The following is a 20,173-nucleotide window of genomic DNA, read 5'->3' on the forward strand; positions in this document are numbered from 1 at the left end:
CAGTGACAGTGAGAGAACATCCCTATAAAAGTTATCTGATTGATATTCATGAGTAATCCAGTCAGAAACCGATCAGAAGAGAGAGAGCCTGACCACTTTCCCATGACTCAAAAATCACCAGCAGTTTCCTGATGTCATGCGAGCAGAGTGTACTCTGTTGTACCAACTTCAACCTGCAGTTACTCCCAAAGTACTGAACAGATATTAACGAGATACATTTCTTTGGAAAGCAGAGATTATAAGCATTTTAATGATCGTATTCATGATAAAAAATATTCAAGAGTTAAGCAATGACCGATTTGGAAACTTAGATGAACATCTGCATGCAGAATTTTCACAGCACGGCCAGCAAGCGTCTGATATACCTAATGTTCTTTATAAATCTGTTTATGTAGAGAATCCAGACAAATTTCTATGTTAGTTGTTACTATAAAAACAATAAAGTATTTGAAGGTGCATTAAAATAAAAAAAAAACCCTGCAATTTGCTGTAAGAGAAAATTAATCAACACCTTCTAACCAATCAGATTCAAGCATTCAGTGGTACTGTGGTATAATAATAAAATAATGCTTGGCTCACATACAGTACTGTGCAAGTCTTAGGCACTTTTTTTTTCATGCAGACTTTATTACAGATTTCTATTTTATGACTTCTACATTGTCAGTCAGTACAAAAACATTTGAGAGTTCCAAACGTTCGTTTTCCAGCACAAAATTAAATGTTATAGGAAAAAAAAATTTGTATCTGAGCAGCACATTACATAGGAGAGCACTTTTCAGATTAAAAAAGAAAAAAATAATGAAGGCTGCTGGGTTTTGGTGCAAAATTAAGAAGCAAGTGTGACACTCAAAATCTCAGAAGAACTGTGGCTGGTTCTGCAAGATGCTCAGTAAAACCTACAGCTCATTTTCTTCTAAAACTGCACTCACTGTACCTGAGACTACTTTGTTTTTTAAAGCAAGTGGTCGTCTCATACCAAATACTGACTTTGTTTCATTTATTATGGCTTACTGCTGTTTATAGTATTTTTTTAAATGTTGAAACATTTAATTTCATTACTTTATAAGCCATTTTTGGTCGACAGCATTTCTTTACATGTGCCTAAGACTTTTGCACAGTACTTTACACAGTACTCGGCGCACAGCACCGAGTTTGCTAGAAGCCATGTACGACAAGATTGAGTGGAATAATTGTTTTATTCTATCCACATTCACTGGTTTTGAGAAACAGAGCATTTTTATTTTTTGCAAATTTGATAAATAAAACCTTTATACAAAACGTCCGACAAAATAATTTCCACTTAGAATGCAAACAAACCGGCGAAATGACAGTAGCAATTTGTAAAAAATGTGATAATTCTTGAAAAATAAAAAAAGACACATTCTTACCATCAAATATTTTTACTCCATATTTTGTTGCTTTTTTGTATTTTTTGGGGTTTTGTTTTCGAGTAGAGTTTTTATTTCATTCTTGGTTGGTTCAGCAACATATGCCGCCATTTTGTTTTTTCTCTACTCACGGTATATGAGCTGATAGCCTAGTAGTAGAGTAGCCAATCAGAGCGTGTGATTGCTCATATCCAGTGAATGTGGATAGAATAAAAATAAATAGTCTGAATCCAAATTCTCAGTATGTACTAATGTCAGATAAGTACCTACTACCTGATCGTTAATGTAGTATGTTCTGTGAGTACGCAAACAAGTAGTAAGGGCACAATTTGGATGTCTTCCTCTGCCATGTTACCTGTCCTTTGACCTGGATGTTCACAGATGATGTATGCCCACACATCCCGTGAAAATGACAAAACATTATTTCTGCAATGTTATATGGCGCAGAGTCTTGGAAGATGACAAACACCATAAGCCAGAAGCTAGAGGTCTTTCAGAACAGATGCCTTAGAAGAATCCTTAACATCTTTTTGGCCTAACACTATCTCCAACATCCAGTTACACAGAAGAATATCTACCAAACCCATCATTGAAGAAGTGCTGAAGTGCCACTGGAGATGGATTGGACATGTGCTGTGCATGCCGCCCACGTCAATACAGAGAGCAGCTCTCAGATGGACTCTTGATGGCCGGAGAAACAGAGGAAACTTTGAGAATGAAATGAGGGAGAAAGGATAGAAAGATGGGCTCCAGATTGAGCACATTGGAGGGCTTTGGTGGAGGCCTCATGCTCTATTATGGGTGACGAGGACTTATGATTTTCTCTGGTATAAATGTTTCAACTGTTCCTGATACTTACACTCTACAGCAGGGGTCACCAAACTACGGCCCGCGGGCCAGATCCGGCCCGCCACCCCCCTTTGACCGGCCCCCCAGCCCCTCTGCCCCCCATCACTTGAACCGGCCCTATGAGGCAATCCCCAAAAGTGGTCATGGCCTATTTTTTTAAATTGCTTTTTGGCAAATAATAACATGTCTGCATCTTGTATTTTGTTGATTTTATCAATTAAAATTGATATTTAGTTATAAAATGAACTATTCATATTTTCCAAATTTTCGTCATATGCTCGCGATCAAGCAGTGACAGGCAGCGCATGCGCAGAGAACTGTCAGTGTTCAGGACAGCAAAATGGCTAGCGGTAAGCGAAAAGCTGACAGAGTGCAGAGTTTTTAAAGAACAGTGGACCACCGATTATTTTTTCGTTCAGTGTAAGGACCGTGCAGTTTGTCTTGTATGTAAAGAAAGTGTGCCGGTTTTCAAAGAATATAATCTGCGTCGTCACTATGAAACCCGCCACAAAGCAGGGTTCGAATTATAAATTTGACCCTATGGGGGTCTCTATTTAAAAAAAAAAAAAGCAATGCATACTCGCTCTCCTGGACCAGCGCACTTTTGCGCACTGCAGTGCACAGCTTTCACACACAGGCGCGCGCATGCACGCACGCACGCACGCACACACACACGGTGTTGTGTGTATATATATATATATATATATATTTTTTTTTTTTAAATTTAAACAAATTATATATATATATATATATATATATATATATATATATATATATATATATATATAATTATATATATTGTTAAACAAAGGAAGATCGTTGTGAGATAGAGGACAAGTCTTCTTCGGACTTAACTTCACATTCGATTTCGCAGGCTGCAAATTTCAGTTTGCGCGCATAGTGGTGTGGTGGTGAAGTACAGCCGTACATGTTGCGGTTTAATAACACGTTCAATACAAAGTTATGGCTGCATGGTGATCGGAAATGAAATGAGTTTTATTTATATTTATATGGTGATATAGGCTATTCAAGCTTATTATGGTGATATATGACGTATTTGAGAGACTTCCACAGAAAATTAAGTTTGCTTCTTTCATGGGAGCCTGAGGGAATGGGAGCTCAGCTCCCATTGGCTCCCACGTAATTCGAACTATGCCACAAAGAGTATGCTAGTTTGCGAGGGCAAACAAGAGAAGACAGGATTCGGAGGATGAAATGCAGACTGGCTGCACAACAGAATGTATTCCTTCGCCGAACCCAGATCAACCAGGCTGCTGTCTGAGCTAGCTATAAGGCAGCTCACCTACTAGCTACCCATGGAAAGCCGTTTACTGATGGGGACTTTGTTAAAGTATGCATGCTTGCTGTGGCCGAGGAGGTGTGTCCCGACAAGAAGGATGCGCTCAACGCGGTGAGTCTCTCCGCACCTACTATGACCAGGCGAACCGAAGATTTGGGGGACAACGTGTCTGACCAGCTGAATGAGAAAGCATCAGAATTCGAGTTTTTTGCTTTGGCCATGGATGAGAGCAATGACGTGCAGGACACAGCACAACTGCTGTGATCTATTGATCTATTGCTCATATTATTATAATTTCACTGTTTTTTAAAATGTATTTATTTTATAGGCCTATTTATTTTACCTTTATTAAGTGCTGCATACAATTATTATTAATATTATTAATAATATCAACAGGCTTACCTACAATTTATAATTTTCCACTCACCTTTGCCAGTGTCAATCACCTCAACTAGGCAGATGTTTCTTACCTTGACAGCTTTGATATAATTTTTATTAGAAAATAAATAAATGGAATATCAGTGGTATTTCAAATTAAAACAAAGTGTGAAGACTTGATTACTACTTTTGCAAACCACTAGTAAAGATAAACAAATATGTGCCAGGAATCAAGTGTTAATATAGTAGTATGGATATAGTAGTGGGGATGGCCGTGCCAGGCTAGTAATCTCTACTACACAATGAGGCCTGCTGGTGGTCATATTTGTCTGGGTCATACAATTCTATGTGATATAGCTGACCCGACCCCGGCCCCCATCACAGTCAGGAACGACAATGTGGCCCCCAGAGAAAAAAGTTTGGTGACCCCTGCTCTACAGCATCAGAGACATTCCTTGGACGCTGCAACAACCAACTTCACTACACATGTAGTGGATCATCCAGGTACAGTTCAACTACTTTTAACCCGCTGGCAAAGCTCGGCAGGTTTAGAATGAGTAGGTCATGTATTTAGATAAATATCTTTGCGAGTTTTTATCCTACAAGCATGATAAACATATTGACAGAAACTTTATACTTTACATTTTCCTGTGTGCCCACTGCCAAATAATATTATAGTTTTTAAATTACCTACAGTAAATGAGATGAAACATAAAACTTGTCACCTTACTCAGTCACACCGGAGTCGGAGCGCTGAGCGCCCATTTACGCATTCATAAAAGACTATTCACATGGTAACAACATGATAATCACTTTCACTCTGTTTCAATTGGTTTCTCTTTTGCAGTGGGAACGTCCATCGTAAACAGGATAAAATCTGTTAGCCAAAGTTTAGGTGACCTGTTTGGAGGTAAAACTTACAACCCCGATTCCAAAAAAGTTGGGACAAAGTACAAATTGTAAATAAAAACAGAATGCAATGATGTGGAAGTTTCAAAATTCGATATTTTATTCAGAATAGAACATAGATGACAGATCAAATGTTTAAACTGAGAAAATGTACCATTTAAAGAGAAAAATTAGGTGATTTTAAATTTCATGACAACAACACATCTCAAAAAAGTTGGGACAAGGCCATGTTTACCACTGTGAGACATCCCCTTTTCGCTTTACAACAGTCTGTAAACGTCTGGGGACTGAGGAGACAAGTTGCTCAAGTTTAGGGATAGGAATGTTAACCCATTCTTGTTTAATGTAGGATTCTAGTTGCTCAACTGTCTTAGGTCTTTTTTGTCGTATCTTCCGTTTTATGATGCGCCAAATGTTTTCTATGGGTGAAAGATCTGGACTGCAGACTGGCCAGTTCAGTACCCGGACCCTTCTTCTACGCAGCCATGATGCTGTAATTGATGCACTATGTGGTTTGGCATTGTCATGTTGGAAAATGCAAGGTCTTCCCTGAAAGAGACATCGTCTGGATGGGAGCATATGTTGCTCTAGAACCTGGATATACCTTTCAGCATCGATGGTGTCTTTCCAGATGTGCAAGCTGCCCATGCCACACACACTAATGCAACCCCATACCATCAGAGATGCAGACTTCTGAACTGAGCGCTGATAACAACTTGGGTCGTCCTTCTCCTCTTTAGTCCGAATGACACGGCGTCCCTGATTTCCATAAAGAACTTCAAATTTTGATTCGTTTGACCACAGAACAGTTTTCCAGAGTCCATTTTAAATGAGCTTTGGCCCAGAGAAGACGTCTGCGCTTCTGGATCATGTTTAGATACAGCTTCTTCTTTGAACTATAGAATTTTAGCTGGCGACAGCGGATGGCACGGTGAATTGTGTTCACAGATAATGTTCTCTGGAAATATTCCTGAGCCCATTTTGTGATTTCCAATACAGAAGCATGCCTGTATGTGATGCAGTGCTGTCTAAGGGCCTGAAGATCACGGGCACCTAGTATGGTTTTCCGGCCTTGACCCTTACGCACAGAGATTCTTCCAGATTCTCAGAATCTTTTAATGATATTATGCACTGTAGATGATGATATGTCCAAACTCTGCAATTTTACACTGTCGAACTCCTTTCTGATATTGCTCCACTATTTGTCGGCGCAGAATTAGGGGGATTGGTGATCCTCTTCCCATCTTTACTTCTCAGAGCCGCTGCCACTCCAAGATGCTCTTTTTATACCCAGTCATTTTAATGACCTATTGCCAATTGACCTAATGAGTTGCAATTTGGTCCTCCAGCTGTTCCTTTTTTGTACCTTTCACTTTTCCAGCCTCTTATTGCCCCGTCCCAACTTTTTTGAGATGTGTTGCTGTCATGAAATTTCAAATGAGCCAATATTTGGCATGAAATTTCAAAATGTCTCACTTTTGACATTTGATATGTTGTCTATGTTCTATTATGAATACAATATCAGTTTTTAAGATTTGTAAATTATTGCATTCCGTTTTTATTTACAATTTGTGCTTTGTCCCAACTTTTTTGGAATCGGGGTTGTATTTCAAGATGGCAAGCGGATTTGCGAGATGGTGCTTCAGATGATTCAGGGCCGCGATTCAATTTCAGCGATTTATCAGATCTTGAGAACTGTGACACTGATGAACGGTGTCATTTTGAACTTTGACTCGATCCAGCCAACGATCAACTCATGTAAGTGTAAATATTTCTTCTATTTCTGATGAGCAGATCGATTGATATGTGTGCACTGTAGTGCATACACAGGAAAAATGACTGAGCAATTTTTCCAGAGTTAAAAGTATTTTCCTCAAAAATAGTTAATTTTGCTATACTTTGAGTTTAGAGAGTAAAATTTGGAGTTGGAGTGGGAGCAAAATTACAGAGTAATTGTGTAACAGAGTTGGTTGTGGCTCTGAACTGAGTAAAATAGTACAAGAGTTAATTTCAAGACACACTGAATAGAGTAAAACTTATAAAAAAAACAGATAAATGAAGCTGTTGTAAAAAGTAGTTTTAGAATTGTGTTGGAATGTGTGAAAAAAACATGACCTTACCCATTGTAATGAACCGTTTTGATCACTTGATCTGATGGGATTAAGAGATGGCGGTGGGAGGGGTTTTCACTTATCTCATTATCTCTAGCCGCTTTATCCTGTTCTACAGGGTCGCAGGCAAGCTGGAGCCTATCCCAGCTGACTACAGGCGAAAGGCGGGGGGCACCCTGGACCAGTGGCGGCTGGTAGTCTTTCAAACAGGGGAGGCTGGTCTGTTACGATATTTCCAGATTTTAAAAGAAAAAACATCAATTTTGCCCATACTCTTGCCTCTGATCTGGCTGATTGATGGCAGGGTCACAAACTGTGAAATAACAGGTTCTTTTGGCCCATTAGCCTACTGTCCAATATACATGATGGTGGTGTTGGGGCCGGGGGGGGTATATTTTAACATTTTATATTTTAAAATTGTGGCATGTTGTTTAAAAATTGATCATTATTGAAAGCAGCTCTTTGTCAGGAACCTCAGCAGTAGAGCTGGGTGCCACACACTTCATTCAATGACACTTTCCCTGTATTTTACTTATTTTGACTGAGAAATGTTTTATTGACAATTTTGATAACCCTTCACTTTTAATCCAGGTCTGTAGTGTGAAATGTTCTCGGCTGTGTTTTTGTTTAAAAATGTTTTCCAAATTGTAGCTGTGTTTAATTCATATCCAGAGAAATATATATTCCAATATTATTATATTATAAACATACTCAGCATAAACATTTTAAATAGATTCTATATTTTTGGTCCATCCATGACATATTACTAAAGTAGCCTATTTACTGTTGTTGATGTGGGTCACTTGCTGTTAGCCAATTCACTTTCTCATACCAGGAGAGCTGAAAGGAACGAGTATTATTCCCTACCTTTTTTCACCAAGTCAATTTGAGGCGTTGGTCTACCCTGCTCTTTAATTTTAATTTTTTCCTCGAAAGGAAGACTGGCAAATGGCTTCGCCAAAATTAAATCAGCAATGCTTGGCATCCGTGCGCAGCTTTCTTGCTAGCTGACTAGCCCCCTCAAGTTCAAGTTCAGTCACTCAAATAAACGAAACTTCTGGAACTAAGATAGCAAACTTGACAACACTATATTTACACTTTATTTACAATGAAAATATATACAAACTAAAAAAGCTGGTAGAAACCATATGTAATGAATGAAATCGAAATGTAAGTTGATCTCTTACAATACACCACAGCACTTGCGAATCCGCATGGGACTGAACTGAAATTCACCGCTGCCTGTCTATAGGTGAAACGAGCTGTCAATCAAAGAAAATATCCGGCCGCTTTCACCAATCACCAGTCTCCTCGCGGAAACTGCCATGTCCCTCCCATGTGAGGCTCGGAGTCCGTAGGCAGGCATTTTCGCAGTATTTGTCCAATAATCGTCTTGCATTTTGAGAATGAAAAGCGCAGAGCTCCCAAATGCCATTGAAGTCCACTGAGGCTGGGAGTCCGTGAGACTCCGTGGGCGGGCATTTTCGCAGTATTTGTTCAATAATCGTCTTGCATTTTGAGATTGAAAACCGCATAGCTCCCAATGCCATTGAAGTGCACTGAGGCTGGGCTGCATCGCACTGTCACGAGGGGGAAAAACTTACGCACACATTAAAGTTATAAGGGCATTTTTAGAGGAGGCTGAGCCTCCCTCGTTGTCTTAGAGAAATCGCCCGTGCCCTGGACAAGTCGCCAGGTCATCACAGGGCTGGGTTTTCACTCTTCTCATTAAATAGAATGGAATTTTTTACTCTTCTCATTGAATACCCCTCCCACTGCCAACCTTTTATACCAAAAAAATAAGGACATAAATTTTTTGATGGCCAGTTAATTGTCCAAATCAATGGAGCAGATTTTTGTGCTTGATCCAATCCTAACACTGAACAGAATCACCTCAAGTAACCAAAACGGTTTGTCACAGTGGGTAAGGTCATGTTTTTTTTTTTTTTTGGTTTGTTTTTACACATTCCAACACAGTTCTAAAACTGCTTTAAAAGTACAATCATGACATACATACTACACAGATATTATTGTAGCTGAACTTGTGCTGAATACAAAAAAGACTGAAAATACTGCTCAAATTTGTTGAAATTGACAACAAAATCAGAGCATGCCAAAATCATTAGTGGCAGAAAAAATCCTCAGACCCCAGAGGGTTAAATACTAAGTAATACTAATGGAGACCCACAGTGTACAAGGCCCAGGTACAGAGCATCATGGAGTATGCTCCAGTATGCTGGATGAGTACCACTGCCACCTCACTAAGGCTTCCTGACTCCATCCAGAGGAAAGCACTACGCATCATTGGTGTGAATGAACAACAGGCCAGACTGTAACTAAACATTACGTCCCTACATCATAGATGTCTGGTGGCTGCTACTGCTATGATCGACAAAATACACACTAGCTCCTCAGCTGTATGTGATCAGACATGCAATTCGCACCAGCCTATCTATGCCAAGTCATGCACCAGTCTCAAGAACCTACTCCACAGGCAGGACCTTTATTCATACTGCAGTCCGTATCTGGAATAGACTCCTGGTTGGTGAGCGTAGTTGGAGAGATTAGTGACGATAGCTTTCAGTCTTTCAAAACTTGTGTTCATCACTATTTGCTTTCCATACTGTGACCTCATAGGGAGAACTTCATGACTGCTGTGAACCACTGATTGTTTTGGTTTACTATTATAGTGTTTTGTTGCCGGTGTTAATTCATGACCTCGTCATAACTCTTGTGACTATTTATATCACATAGTGCATGATATAAAAAAAAAAAAATCAAAAACCATATGGATTATGGCATATTGCTTTGTGTATACTATATAGTAAGGTAGTATGAGTACTCGGATTCAGCCACTGAGAGATTTTTTATTTTTTGGTCCATTTTTCCCAGGAACCATCCTAAACCTGTCAACAATAAAAACCTATGGCAAAATTTTATTTTCACCTGCTTTTCATAAGTGCAGCGTAATGCAGGCTTGGATGTATAATCCATGACTGCATGTGTTTGGCTGGCACACAGTATTCTGCACATACTTGATTCATGATTCATATTTTCATCTGCCTACGTTTCAGAGATCTGAGTAACAGTTTTAAAACTGTTGGATGGAAACATCAGAAAGAAAGATGAAGAGACAAAATCTCACATGCTTTGAAGGTCCTGCGAGGACGATGGAGCGAGAGCTCCAGGAACTGGTGTGGGAATTCGTTCTGAAAGCGAACTTGCCTGTAGGGAAAATGATTCAGGATGAGTCCCAGAAGACACCTGAAGACTTGATCTTACACTGAAAATATGGTGAATTCCTCACGTTATTAAAGTCCAACTGTCTCACTAGAACTTTGTAAGAATGACGTGAACTTCACACAGGAGCCACTGCTGCATTTAAACCAAGCTTAAGTGCATAGACAAGATGTGGGTAGTGAACAAAGGGAAGAGGTATATTTTTAAAAAGTGCAAATTAATTCCTTCAGTGATTTATACAGTATCAGTGATTTGTAGTATATACAGTGGTGCTTGAAAGTTTGTGAACCCTTTAGAATTTTCTATATTTCTGCATAAATATGACCTAAAACATCATCAGATTTTCACACAAGATCTAAAAGTAGATAAAGAGAACCCAGTTAAACAAATGAGACAAAAATATTATACTTGGTCATTTATTTATTGAGGAAAATGAGCCAATATTACATATCTGTGAGTGGCAAAAGTATGTGAACCTCTAGGATTAGCAGTTAATTTGAAGGTGAAATTAGAGTCAGGTGTTTTCAATCAATGTGTTAGGACTAGGACTGTTTTGGCCTCTAGAGGCCGCTGTTATTTCCTTTTCATGTCGTGTTTATTTTGGCCTCTAGAGGCCGCCACTGTTCCTGTGTTTTGTGTTTGTGTTAATTGCCTAATTATCTTCACCTGTGTCCTTAATTAGTTTGTCTATTTATACCCCTGAGTTCAGTCCTCTTGTCACGGAGTCTCTGTGCTGTTATGTTTATCTCCAGTTTCCTTTGTACTGTGTTTTTTGATCTTCTTAGCTTTTGAATTTTTGCACTTTGCTTTTCTTTTGGATTATACTCTTTGGTTTTTTTTTGTCTTTTGTTTTGCCCTGTATATAGTGTATATAGTTTAAATAAACCTTTTGATTCTTTTTCTACTTCCGCCTCACGCCTCTGCATTTGAGTCATCCCCCTGGTGGCCTAGTGGGGGTTTGCTGGATTATCACACCAACGAACCAGGTTCGAATCCCAGCAAAACCCTAACAGAAAGACTCCGTCATGACCGACTCAGCAGAGGCTGCTTCAACTGTCTACCCGGCCAACCTTCAGGGAATTATGGCAGCTTTGACACGCTTCGGAGCGACCATGGACGCTCATGGACGTACGCTCACCAGCCAACGTGAGGCCCTCGCTCGCCACGAGGAACTGCTTCAGCAAATTGGGAAAACCCTGGCACAGCTGACATCTCTGCCTGCATCTCCTGCTCCTGATCCAGTTCCTGCTCCTGATCCAGCTCCCACTCCTGCTCCAGTGCCTCCTGCAATGCTGCCTCCTTCACCTCGCGAACCCAGCCTTCCTGCACCACAGAGGTATGACGGCAAGCACAGTGAGTGCCGAGAGTTCCTTACCCAGTGTCAACTCACCTTTGAGCTTCAGCCTACCACCTACACTACGGATCGCCGCAAGATTGCCTTTGTGATCACCTTATTAGCTGGTAAGGCGCGAGCCTGGGCTACTGCTATCTGGCAAAGACAGGGACCTGAGTGCTTTGATTTCCAGCTGTTTTCTGAAGAGATGCTTCGGGTCTTCGATCAGGCAGACATCAGTACCGACGCAGCCCGAAAGCTCATGTCCATCCGGCAAGGAGGAAGCGTCGCAGATTACGCCATCTCGTTCCGAACACTCGCAGCAGTAAGTGGATGGAACGAGACTGCCCTGGTGTCAGCCTTCCACCATGGTCTGTCTGACCCCATCAAGGACGGTCTGGCCTCTATTGGATGCCCAAGTGACCTCGAAACCCTCATCTCACATGCTATTCGTCTGGACAACAGGATGAGAGAACGCCACCAAGCCTTGAGCCCCCCCAGCCTCCCTACCTCTACCTGGAGACCGTCTACCTCCTTCAGTGACTGTCCAGAACCCATGCAAGTGGGTCGTACTCGCCTCTCCGCATCTGAGAGGGAGCGCAGAAGGAGGGACAAGTGCTGCATCTACTGTGGCAAGCCTGGTCACTTCCGAGCATCATGTCCCGAACTCTTGGGAAAAGGACCGCCCCGTCCAGCCGAGGGAGGGTTGTGACGGGGCCTACCCTCTCTCCCGGACTCCCTGGCCAAGGAATCTACATCCCGGTCTCCATCTCCTGGGGTGAGTCTGTCCACTCTTGTCAAGCTTTGATAGACTCAGGGGCGGCTGGGAACTTTATGGATATTCACTTCGCCCAAAGCATCAATATTCCGACTGCACCTCTTGAAGTCCCACTGTCTGTGTCTGCCCTCGATGGCCAAGCGTTAGGTGATGGAAGAGTCACCCAAGTTACTTCTCCAGTTTTCCTCCAGTCTCAAGGTCACAAGGAAGAAATATCCCTGCACCTGATTCCTTCACCTGAGTTCCCAGTTATTCTAGGCCTTCCTTGGCTTACTCGCCACAACCCTCGCATAGACTGGGTAACAAGCCAGGTTGTGGAATGGGGCCCTGCATGCCATGCCTCTTGTCTGCTCTCTAGCTCTCCTGTGTCTCCTGCCGAGCCCCCTGATCTCACCGAGTTATCTCAAGTTCCCACAGAGTACTGGGATCTCAAGGAGGTGTTCAGCAAGAGCAGGGCCGCCGTTCTTCCTCCGCACCGGGCCTACGACTGTGCCATCGACTTGCTCCCTGGGACTACCCCTCCTCGTGGCAGACTGTTTTCACTCTCTCAGCCAGAACGCAAGGCCATGGAGGAATACCTCAAAGATGCCCTGGTCTCTGGGTTTATTCGACCCTCCACTTCACCTGCTGGAGCCGGCTTCTTCTTTGTCGGCAAGAAGGATGGGGGGCTCCAACCATGTATTGATTACAGGGGCCTGAATAAGATCACTGTGCGTAACCGATATCCCCTTCCGCTGATGTCCACAGCTTTCGACCTGCTCCAAGGCGCCACTGTCTTCACCAAGTTGGACCTACGGAACGCATACCACCTCATCCGTATCCGACAGGGAGACGAGTGGAAGACTGCCTTTAACACCCCGTCTGGGCACTACGAATACCAGGTGATGCCCTTCGGACTCACCAACGCACCAGCTGTTTTTCAGGCCCTAATCAACGACGTCTTAAGGGACATGATTAACCTATACGTTTTTGTCTACCTCGACGACATCCTTATCTTTTCCAAGACCGTGCAGGAGCACCGCCACCATGTCCGCCAGGTTCTCCAGAGGCTGCTACAGAACAATCTGTTCGCCAAGGCCCAGAAATGCGAATTTCATGTTCCCGAGGTCTCCTTTCTGGGATTTATTGTACGGACAGGCCAACTCCAAATGGACCCTGCCAAGACCCTGGCCGTCCGGGACTGGCCTACTCCCAAGTCCGTTAAGGAGGTTCAGCGGTTCTTAGGATTCGCTAACTTCTACCGCAAGTTCATCAGGAACTTCAGTTCTGTGGCAGCACCCATGTCAGACCTCACCAAAGGGACAGGTGGATCTTATGGCTGGTCTCCTCAGGCAGAAAAGGCGTTCAAAGACCTCAAGGACCGCTTCTGCACGGCACCCATTCTGGTTCTCCCGGACACCTCCCAACCATTCATCGTGGAGGTGGACGCCTCGGACAGTGGTGTCGGCGCGGTGCTCTCTCAACGTTCGGAAGGAAAGCTGCACCCCTGCGCTTACTTCTCCCACCGCCTGAGTCCTGCTGAGTCCCGGTACGATGTGGGGGATCGAGAACTGCTAGCGGTCAAACTGGCCCTTGAGGAGTGGAGGCACTGGCTGGAGGGAGCACAACATCCATTCCTGGTTTGGACTGACCACAAGAACCTGGAGTACCTCCAGCAAGCCAAGAGACTGAACCCTCGACAGGCTAGGTGGGCCCTGTTTTTCAGTCGGTTTGACTTCACCCTCTCATACCGCCCCGGCTCCAAGAACACCAAACCTGACGCACTGTCCAGACTGTTCTCTGCCACTAACAGGGAGAATGAAGTCGGGCCGATTATCCCTGTGTCCCGGATTGTGGCCCCTGTCCGCTGGGGTATTGAGGAGGCTGTCCGACGAGCCCAACGCCAGGACCCCGGTCCTGGGACGGGGCCACCAGGCCTCTTGTACGTCCCACATCAAGCCCGGGCCAAGGTTCTCCAGTGGGGTCACTCTTCCCCTCTCACCGCCCACCCGGGAGCTCGGAGGACCCTGGACTTCCTGAAAAGACGCTTCTGGTGGCCTAACATGGAGAAGGAAGTAAGGTCATTTGTCCTGTCCTGTGAGGTTTGCACCAGAACCAAGAACCCACGACAGCGTCCCCAGGGTCTCCTGCATCCTCTGACCATTCCCCGGCGTCCCTGGTCCCACGTGGCAGTCGACTTTATCACGGGTCTCCCTGAGTCACAAGGTAACACGGTCATTTTGGTCTTAGTTGACAGATTCTCCAAGGCCTGCCGCTTCATACCACTGTGCAAACTCCCCTCTGCTCTTGAAACTGCGAAACTTTTGTTTAATCATGTCTTCCGAGTCTTTGGTCTTCCACAGGACATCGTCTCAGACCGAGGGCCCCAGTTCTCCTCCCAAGTGTGGCACGGGTTCTGCAAGGTCATCGGAGCCACTGCCAGCCTCTCCTCTGGGTTTCACCCACAGTCCAATGGTCAGACGGAGAGGCTCAACCAGGACCTGGAAACCACCCTGCGAGGCCTGGCTATGGATAACCCGACATCGTGGAGCACCTGGCTGCCATGGGCGGAGTACGCCCACAACACCCTGCAGTCATCGGCCACCAAGCTGTCGCCATTCCAGTGCCAATTCGGGTTCCAGCCACCTCTGTTCCCGGACCAGGAGGAGGACGCGGGGGTGCCCTCGGTCAACCAATATGTGAGACGGTGTCGCAAGACCTGGAGCAAGGTCAGGAAGACCCTCATACAGACCTCCAGAACCAACCAGACTCAGGCCAACCGCCATAGAAGACCTGCACACGCTTTCCGCCCTGGGCAGCGTGTTTGGCTGTCCACTAAGGACCTTCCACTGCGGGTGGAGAACCGCAAGCTTGCTCCTCGCTACATTGGCCCCTTCAAGGTGGTGCACAGGGTGAACCCTGTCTCCTACCGGCTCCAGTTGCCCCAGACTCTGAGGATCAACCCCACTTTCCATGTTTCCCTGTTACGGCCCGTACTGACGTCTACGTATGCCCCTGCCCCTAGGAACCCCCCACCCCCCCGCATCTTCCAGGGGCAGACTGTGTTCACTGTGAATCGCCTGCTTGACTCCCGCCGGGTCCGCGGCGGGTTGCAATATCTGGTGGACTGGGAGGGCTATGGTCCTGAGGAGCGCTGCTGGGTTCCTGCTCGGGATGTCCTTGATAAAGAACTATGTCGGGACTTCCATTCGGCCCATCCGGATCGCCCTGGGAACGTCAGGAGACGCTCCTAGAGGGGGGGGTCCTGTTAGGACTAGGACTGTTTTGGCCTCTAGAGGCCGCTGTTATTTCCTTTTCATGTCGTGTTTATTTTGGCCTCTAGAGGCCGCCACTGTTCCTGTGTTTTGTGTTTGTGTTAATTGCCTAATTATCTTCACCTGTGTCCTTAATTAGTTTGTCTATTTATACCCCTGAGTTCAGTCCTCTTGTCACGGAGTCTTTGTGCTGTTATGTTTATCTCCAGTTTCCTTTGTACTGTGTTTTTTGATCTTCTTAGCTTTTGAATTTTTGCACTTTGCTTTTCTTTTGGATTATACTCTTTGGTTTTTTTTGTCTTTTGTTTTGCCCTGTATATAGTGTATATAGTTTAAATAAACCTTTTGATTCTTTTTCTACTTCCGCCTCACGCCTCTGCATTTGAGTCATCCCCCTGGTGGCCTAGTGGGGGTTTGCTGGATTATCACACCAACGAACCAGGTTCGAATCCCAGCAAAACCCTAACACAATGGGATGACAATCAGGTGTGAGTGGGCACCCTGTTTTATTTAAAGAACAGGGATCTATCAAAGTCTGATCTTCACAACACATGTTTGTGGAAGTGTATCATGGCACGAACAAAGGAGATTTCTGAGGACCTCAGAAAAAGCGTTGTTGATGCTCATCAGGCTGGAAAAGGTTACAAAACCATCTCTAAAGAGTTTGGACTCCACCAATCCACAGTCAGACAGATTGTGTACAAATGGAGGAAATTCAAGACCATTGTTACCCTCCCCAGGAGTGGTCGACCAACAAAGATCACTCCAAGAGCAAGGCGTGTAATAGTCAGCGAGGTCACAAAGGACCCCAGGGTAACTTCTAAGCAACTGAAGGCCTCTCTCACATTGTCTAATGTTCATGTTCATGAGTCCACCATCAGCAGAACACTGAACAACAATGGTGTGCATGGCAGGGCTGCAAGGAGAAAGCCACTGCTCTCCAAAAAGAACATTGCTGCTCATCTGCAGTTTGCTAAAGATCATGTGGACAAGCCAGAAGGCTATTGGAGAAATGTTTTGTGGTTGAATGAGACCAAAATAGAACTTTTTGGCTTAAATGATAAGTGCTATGTTTGGAGAAAGGAAAACACTGCATTCCAGCATAAGAACCTTATCCCATCTGTGAAACATGGTGGTGGTAGTATCATGGTTTGGGCCTGTTTTGCTGCATCTGGGCCAGGATGGCTTGCCATCATTGATGGAACAATGTATTCTGAATTATACCAGCGAATTCTAAAGGAAAATATCAGGACATCTGTCCATAGACCGAATCTCAAGAGAAGGTGGGTCATGCAGCAAGACAACAACCCTCAGCACACAAGTCGTTCTACCAAAGAATGGTTAAAGAAGAATAAAGTTAATGTTTTGGAATGGCCAAGTCAAAGTCCTGACCTTAATCCAATGGAAATGTTGTGGAAGGACCTGAAGCAAGCAGTTCATGTGAGGAAACCCACCAACATCCCAGAGTTGAAGCTGTTCTGTATGGAGGAATGGGCTAAAATTCCTCCAAGCCAGTGTGCAGGACTGATCAACAGTTACCGGAAGCATTTAGTTGCAGTTATTGCTGCACAAGGGGTTCACACCAGATACTGAAAGCAAAGGTTCATATACTATTGCCACTCACAGTTATGTAATATTGGGTCATTTTCCTCAATAAATAAATGATGAAGTAGAATATTTTTGTCTCATTTGTTTAACTGGGTTCTCTTTATCTACTTTTAGGACTTGTGTGAAAATCTGATGATGTTTTAGGTCATATTTATGCAGAAATATAGAAAATTCTAAAGGGTTCACTAACTTTCAAGCACCACTGTACACCATACCAGTCAAAAGTTTGTACACCTCTTCTCATTCATAGGTTTTTCTGTATTTTGACCATTTTTGCACTATAGGATAACTATACTGAAGACATCAATAGTCTGAAACAACATATGGAACACATATGGAATTACGTGATAAACAAAAGGTGGTTAAAAAATATATTTTACTGTCTATGCACTATTGTCTTTGTCTAATGTTTTGTTATATTGTACAAAAAAAATCTTCTCCACCAAGTATTAAATATATTTTAAATACTGTGTTAAAAAATACTGCACGTTTTTTTAATACTGTGTGTTAAAAAAAAAAGCTTCTGCACCAAATATTGAATAAATTTCAGCTAGTGTGTTAAAAAAAATCTTCTCCACCAAGTATTAAATACTTGTTAGTGTGTTCACAAAAAAGTAAAATAAAATAAAAAGCTTCTCCACCAATTATTAAATAAATTTCAGTTAGTGTGCTCAAAAAATAAATAAATACAATAAAACAAAATAAAATAAAAAGCTTTTCTACCAAGTATTAAATACATTTTAGTGTGTTAAAAAAAGCTTTTGCACCAAATGTTGAATAAATTTCAGTTGGTGTGTTCAAAAAATAAAATACAAAACTTCTCCACCAAGTATTAAATAAATTTCAGTTAGTGTGTTCAAATAAATAAATAAATAAATAAATAAAGCAGCTTCTCCACCAAGTATTAAATAAATTTTAGTGTGTTTAAAAAAAATCTTCTCCACCAAGTATTAAATAAATTCAGTTAGTGTATTCAAAAAATTAAATTAAATTAAATAAATAAAAAGCTTCTCCACCAAGTTTTAAATAAATTTCAGTTAGTGTGTTCAAAAAAATAAAAATAAAATAAAAAGTTTTTTGACTTTCGTCATCACCACACATTCTTCCCATATCATTCTCCACTGGGTTTGTTTACTTTTCATCAAAGTATATGTACTTCCACATACTGAACTCCCTTTGCTGTGTAAAATGTGCAAGACAAAAAAAAAGAAAAAAAAGAAAAAAAAAACCCTGCCTTGAAACATATCCAACAAAAGATAAGCAGAGAAGAGAAATCCTTTCACATGCTTAGCTACAGGTAGTGTGAGCACTAATGAGGTTACCTTTCTCCATGCCTGGGCTATGCATTCATGCAGACTGTAGGGTCTGAGCACCTGCAACCCCTCACACGTGTGGTACATCTGACGGCATACAAAAATGAAGGCCCCCTTCACAGCGGCTGAGTTCTGCAGCTCCTCACACGCACGCAGCTCTTTAGCCAACAGTGCCTGAGTGAACTGAACAATCACATGCGCTGCCGAAATACTGAAACCAAACACAAAAAGTTATTCAGTGCCAAATACTCAAAACATTTCAACACAGCTTTGCACATAAAGCCAGATTGACATGGATTGATTGTTTACACAGATTTGGGGATTTGAGGAAAAATGTCTCTCATTACCGTTATCTCTGAGTGGCTTGAATGTGGATATGACAATAGACTAAATTAGCTAAATGAGGTTTCTTTACCATTCACCCTCAGCAGAGACAATCTTCCTCTCATACAGGAAAAGCGCTAAGCCGCGTTCAGTGGTGGCAATTCTTGCAAGAGTGTCTGCTATGTGGGTCAAGCTGCTTTCCGGAGAGTTTAATTTGGCCTGCGAAGTAAAAAACAAATTGAAAAAGGCTTCAGGAAAATTGTGAAATGTGTGTCGACTCAGTTTAGGGCAAGAAGCAAAATATTTTGCTATGTTGTGCTGCATCTCTGCTTGAAAATTTATAGTAGTTCTACTGTTCAGTCCAGTAGGAATAACTATTTGCAAAGTTATAAAGCTGAGTCTTAGATCCAGTGCTTTTGAAGAAGGGGTGACATGTTACTGTGAGACTATGGGATAGTCATTAGAAAAAAAATATACCGTTGGGGGAAAAAATCATAACAAATCACGCTCAATGTGTAAAGACATTAAGAGTGTAAATTACTGCAAGGGTGGAATTGAATGTAGGATAAGTAAATGAGACTGTAGGTTACCGTGAGACTGTCGGTTACCATGAGACTGTAAGTTACCATGAGACTGGAGGTTACCGTGAGACTGGAGGTTACCGTGAGACTAAGTTACTGTGAGACTGTCGGTTACTGTGAGGCTGTAGGTCACTGTTACCCCTTTTCCACCAAATCAGTTCCAGGGCTGGTTCGGGGCCAGTGCTGGTGCTGGTTCACAACTTGTTCAACCTGCGAGCCAGCTGAGAACCAGTTTGCTTTTCCATAGCTCGGGGTGCTAAGGGGAGCCACGTCATTATGTCGCTGTATACGTCAGTTACGTCGCTGTGTTTGCATAAACCTTGGCGCGAACATCGAAGCAACAACAACACGGAGAAGAAGCAACAACAACAATAATGGATGACTTCGCGTTTGTACAGCTGCTGCTTCTCATCGCTTAAAAATGGCGACCTTTCGCGGTCTTGCTGTTATTGTTGGTCTTAATAACTCCGCCCCCCCCCACTGACGTAAGCGGTTCTTTCCTCTGGCCCAGCAAAGAGTTGGTGCTAGCCTGGAACCGTTTTTTCTGGCCCCAGAGCCAGTTCTTTGTCAGTGGAAACAGAAAACCCGGTTCCAAACTAAGCACTGGCCCCGAACCAGCCCTGGAACTGCTTTGGTGGAAAAGGGGCATGTGAGACTGTCGGTTACTGTGAGACTGTAGGTCACTGTGAGATTGTAGGTCACTGTGAGACTAAGTTACTGTGAGGTTACTGTGAGGTTACTGTCGGTTACTGTGAGACTGTCGGTTACTGTGAAACTGTCGGATACTGTGAAACTGTAGGCTACCAT

At 43.1% G+C, this 20,173-nt stretch overlaps 1 protein-coding gene across 4 annotated transcripts in view; it reads right to left on the reverse strand.

The window, feature by feature from the left end:
- Positions 1-20,173, reverse strand: part of tbc1d32 (TBC1 domain family, member 32) — a 194,471-nt gene that overhangs the window by 138,503 nt on the left and 35,795 nt on the right. For all 4 annotated transcript variants that reach the window (XM_060916426.1, XM_060916427.1, XM_060916430.1 and 1 more), the window contains 3 exons: positions 18,877-19,004; positions 18,471-18,672; positions 10,081-10,160 (listed from right to left, as the gene is read on the reverse strand). In XM_060916426.1, the coding sequence (XP_060772409.1) occupies positions 10,081-10,160; positions 18,471-18,672; positions 18,877-19,004 (410 nt within the window). The remainder of the gene's footprint in view (positions 1-10,080; positions 10,161-18,470; positions 18,673-18,876; positions 19,005-20,173) is intronic.

This window comes from Neoarius graeffei, chromosome 3, assembly GCF_027579695.1.
Source record: "Neoarius graeffei isolate fNeoGra1 chromosome 3, fNeoGra1.pri, whole genome shotgun sequence".
NCBI lineage: Eukaryota > Metazoa > Chordata > Actinopteri > Siluriformes > Ariidae > Neoarius > Neoarius graeffei.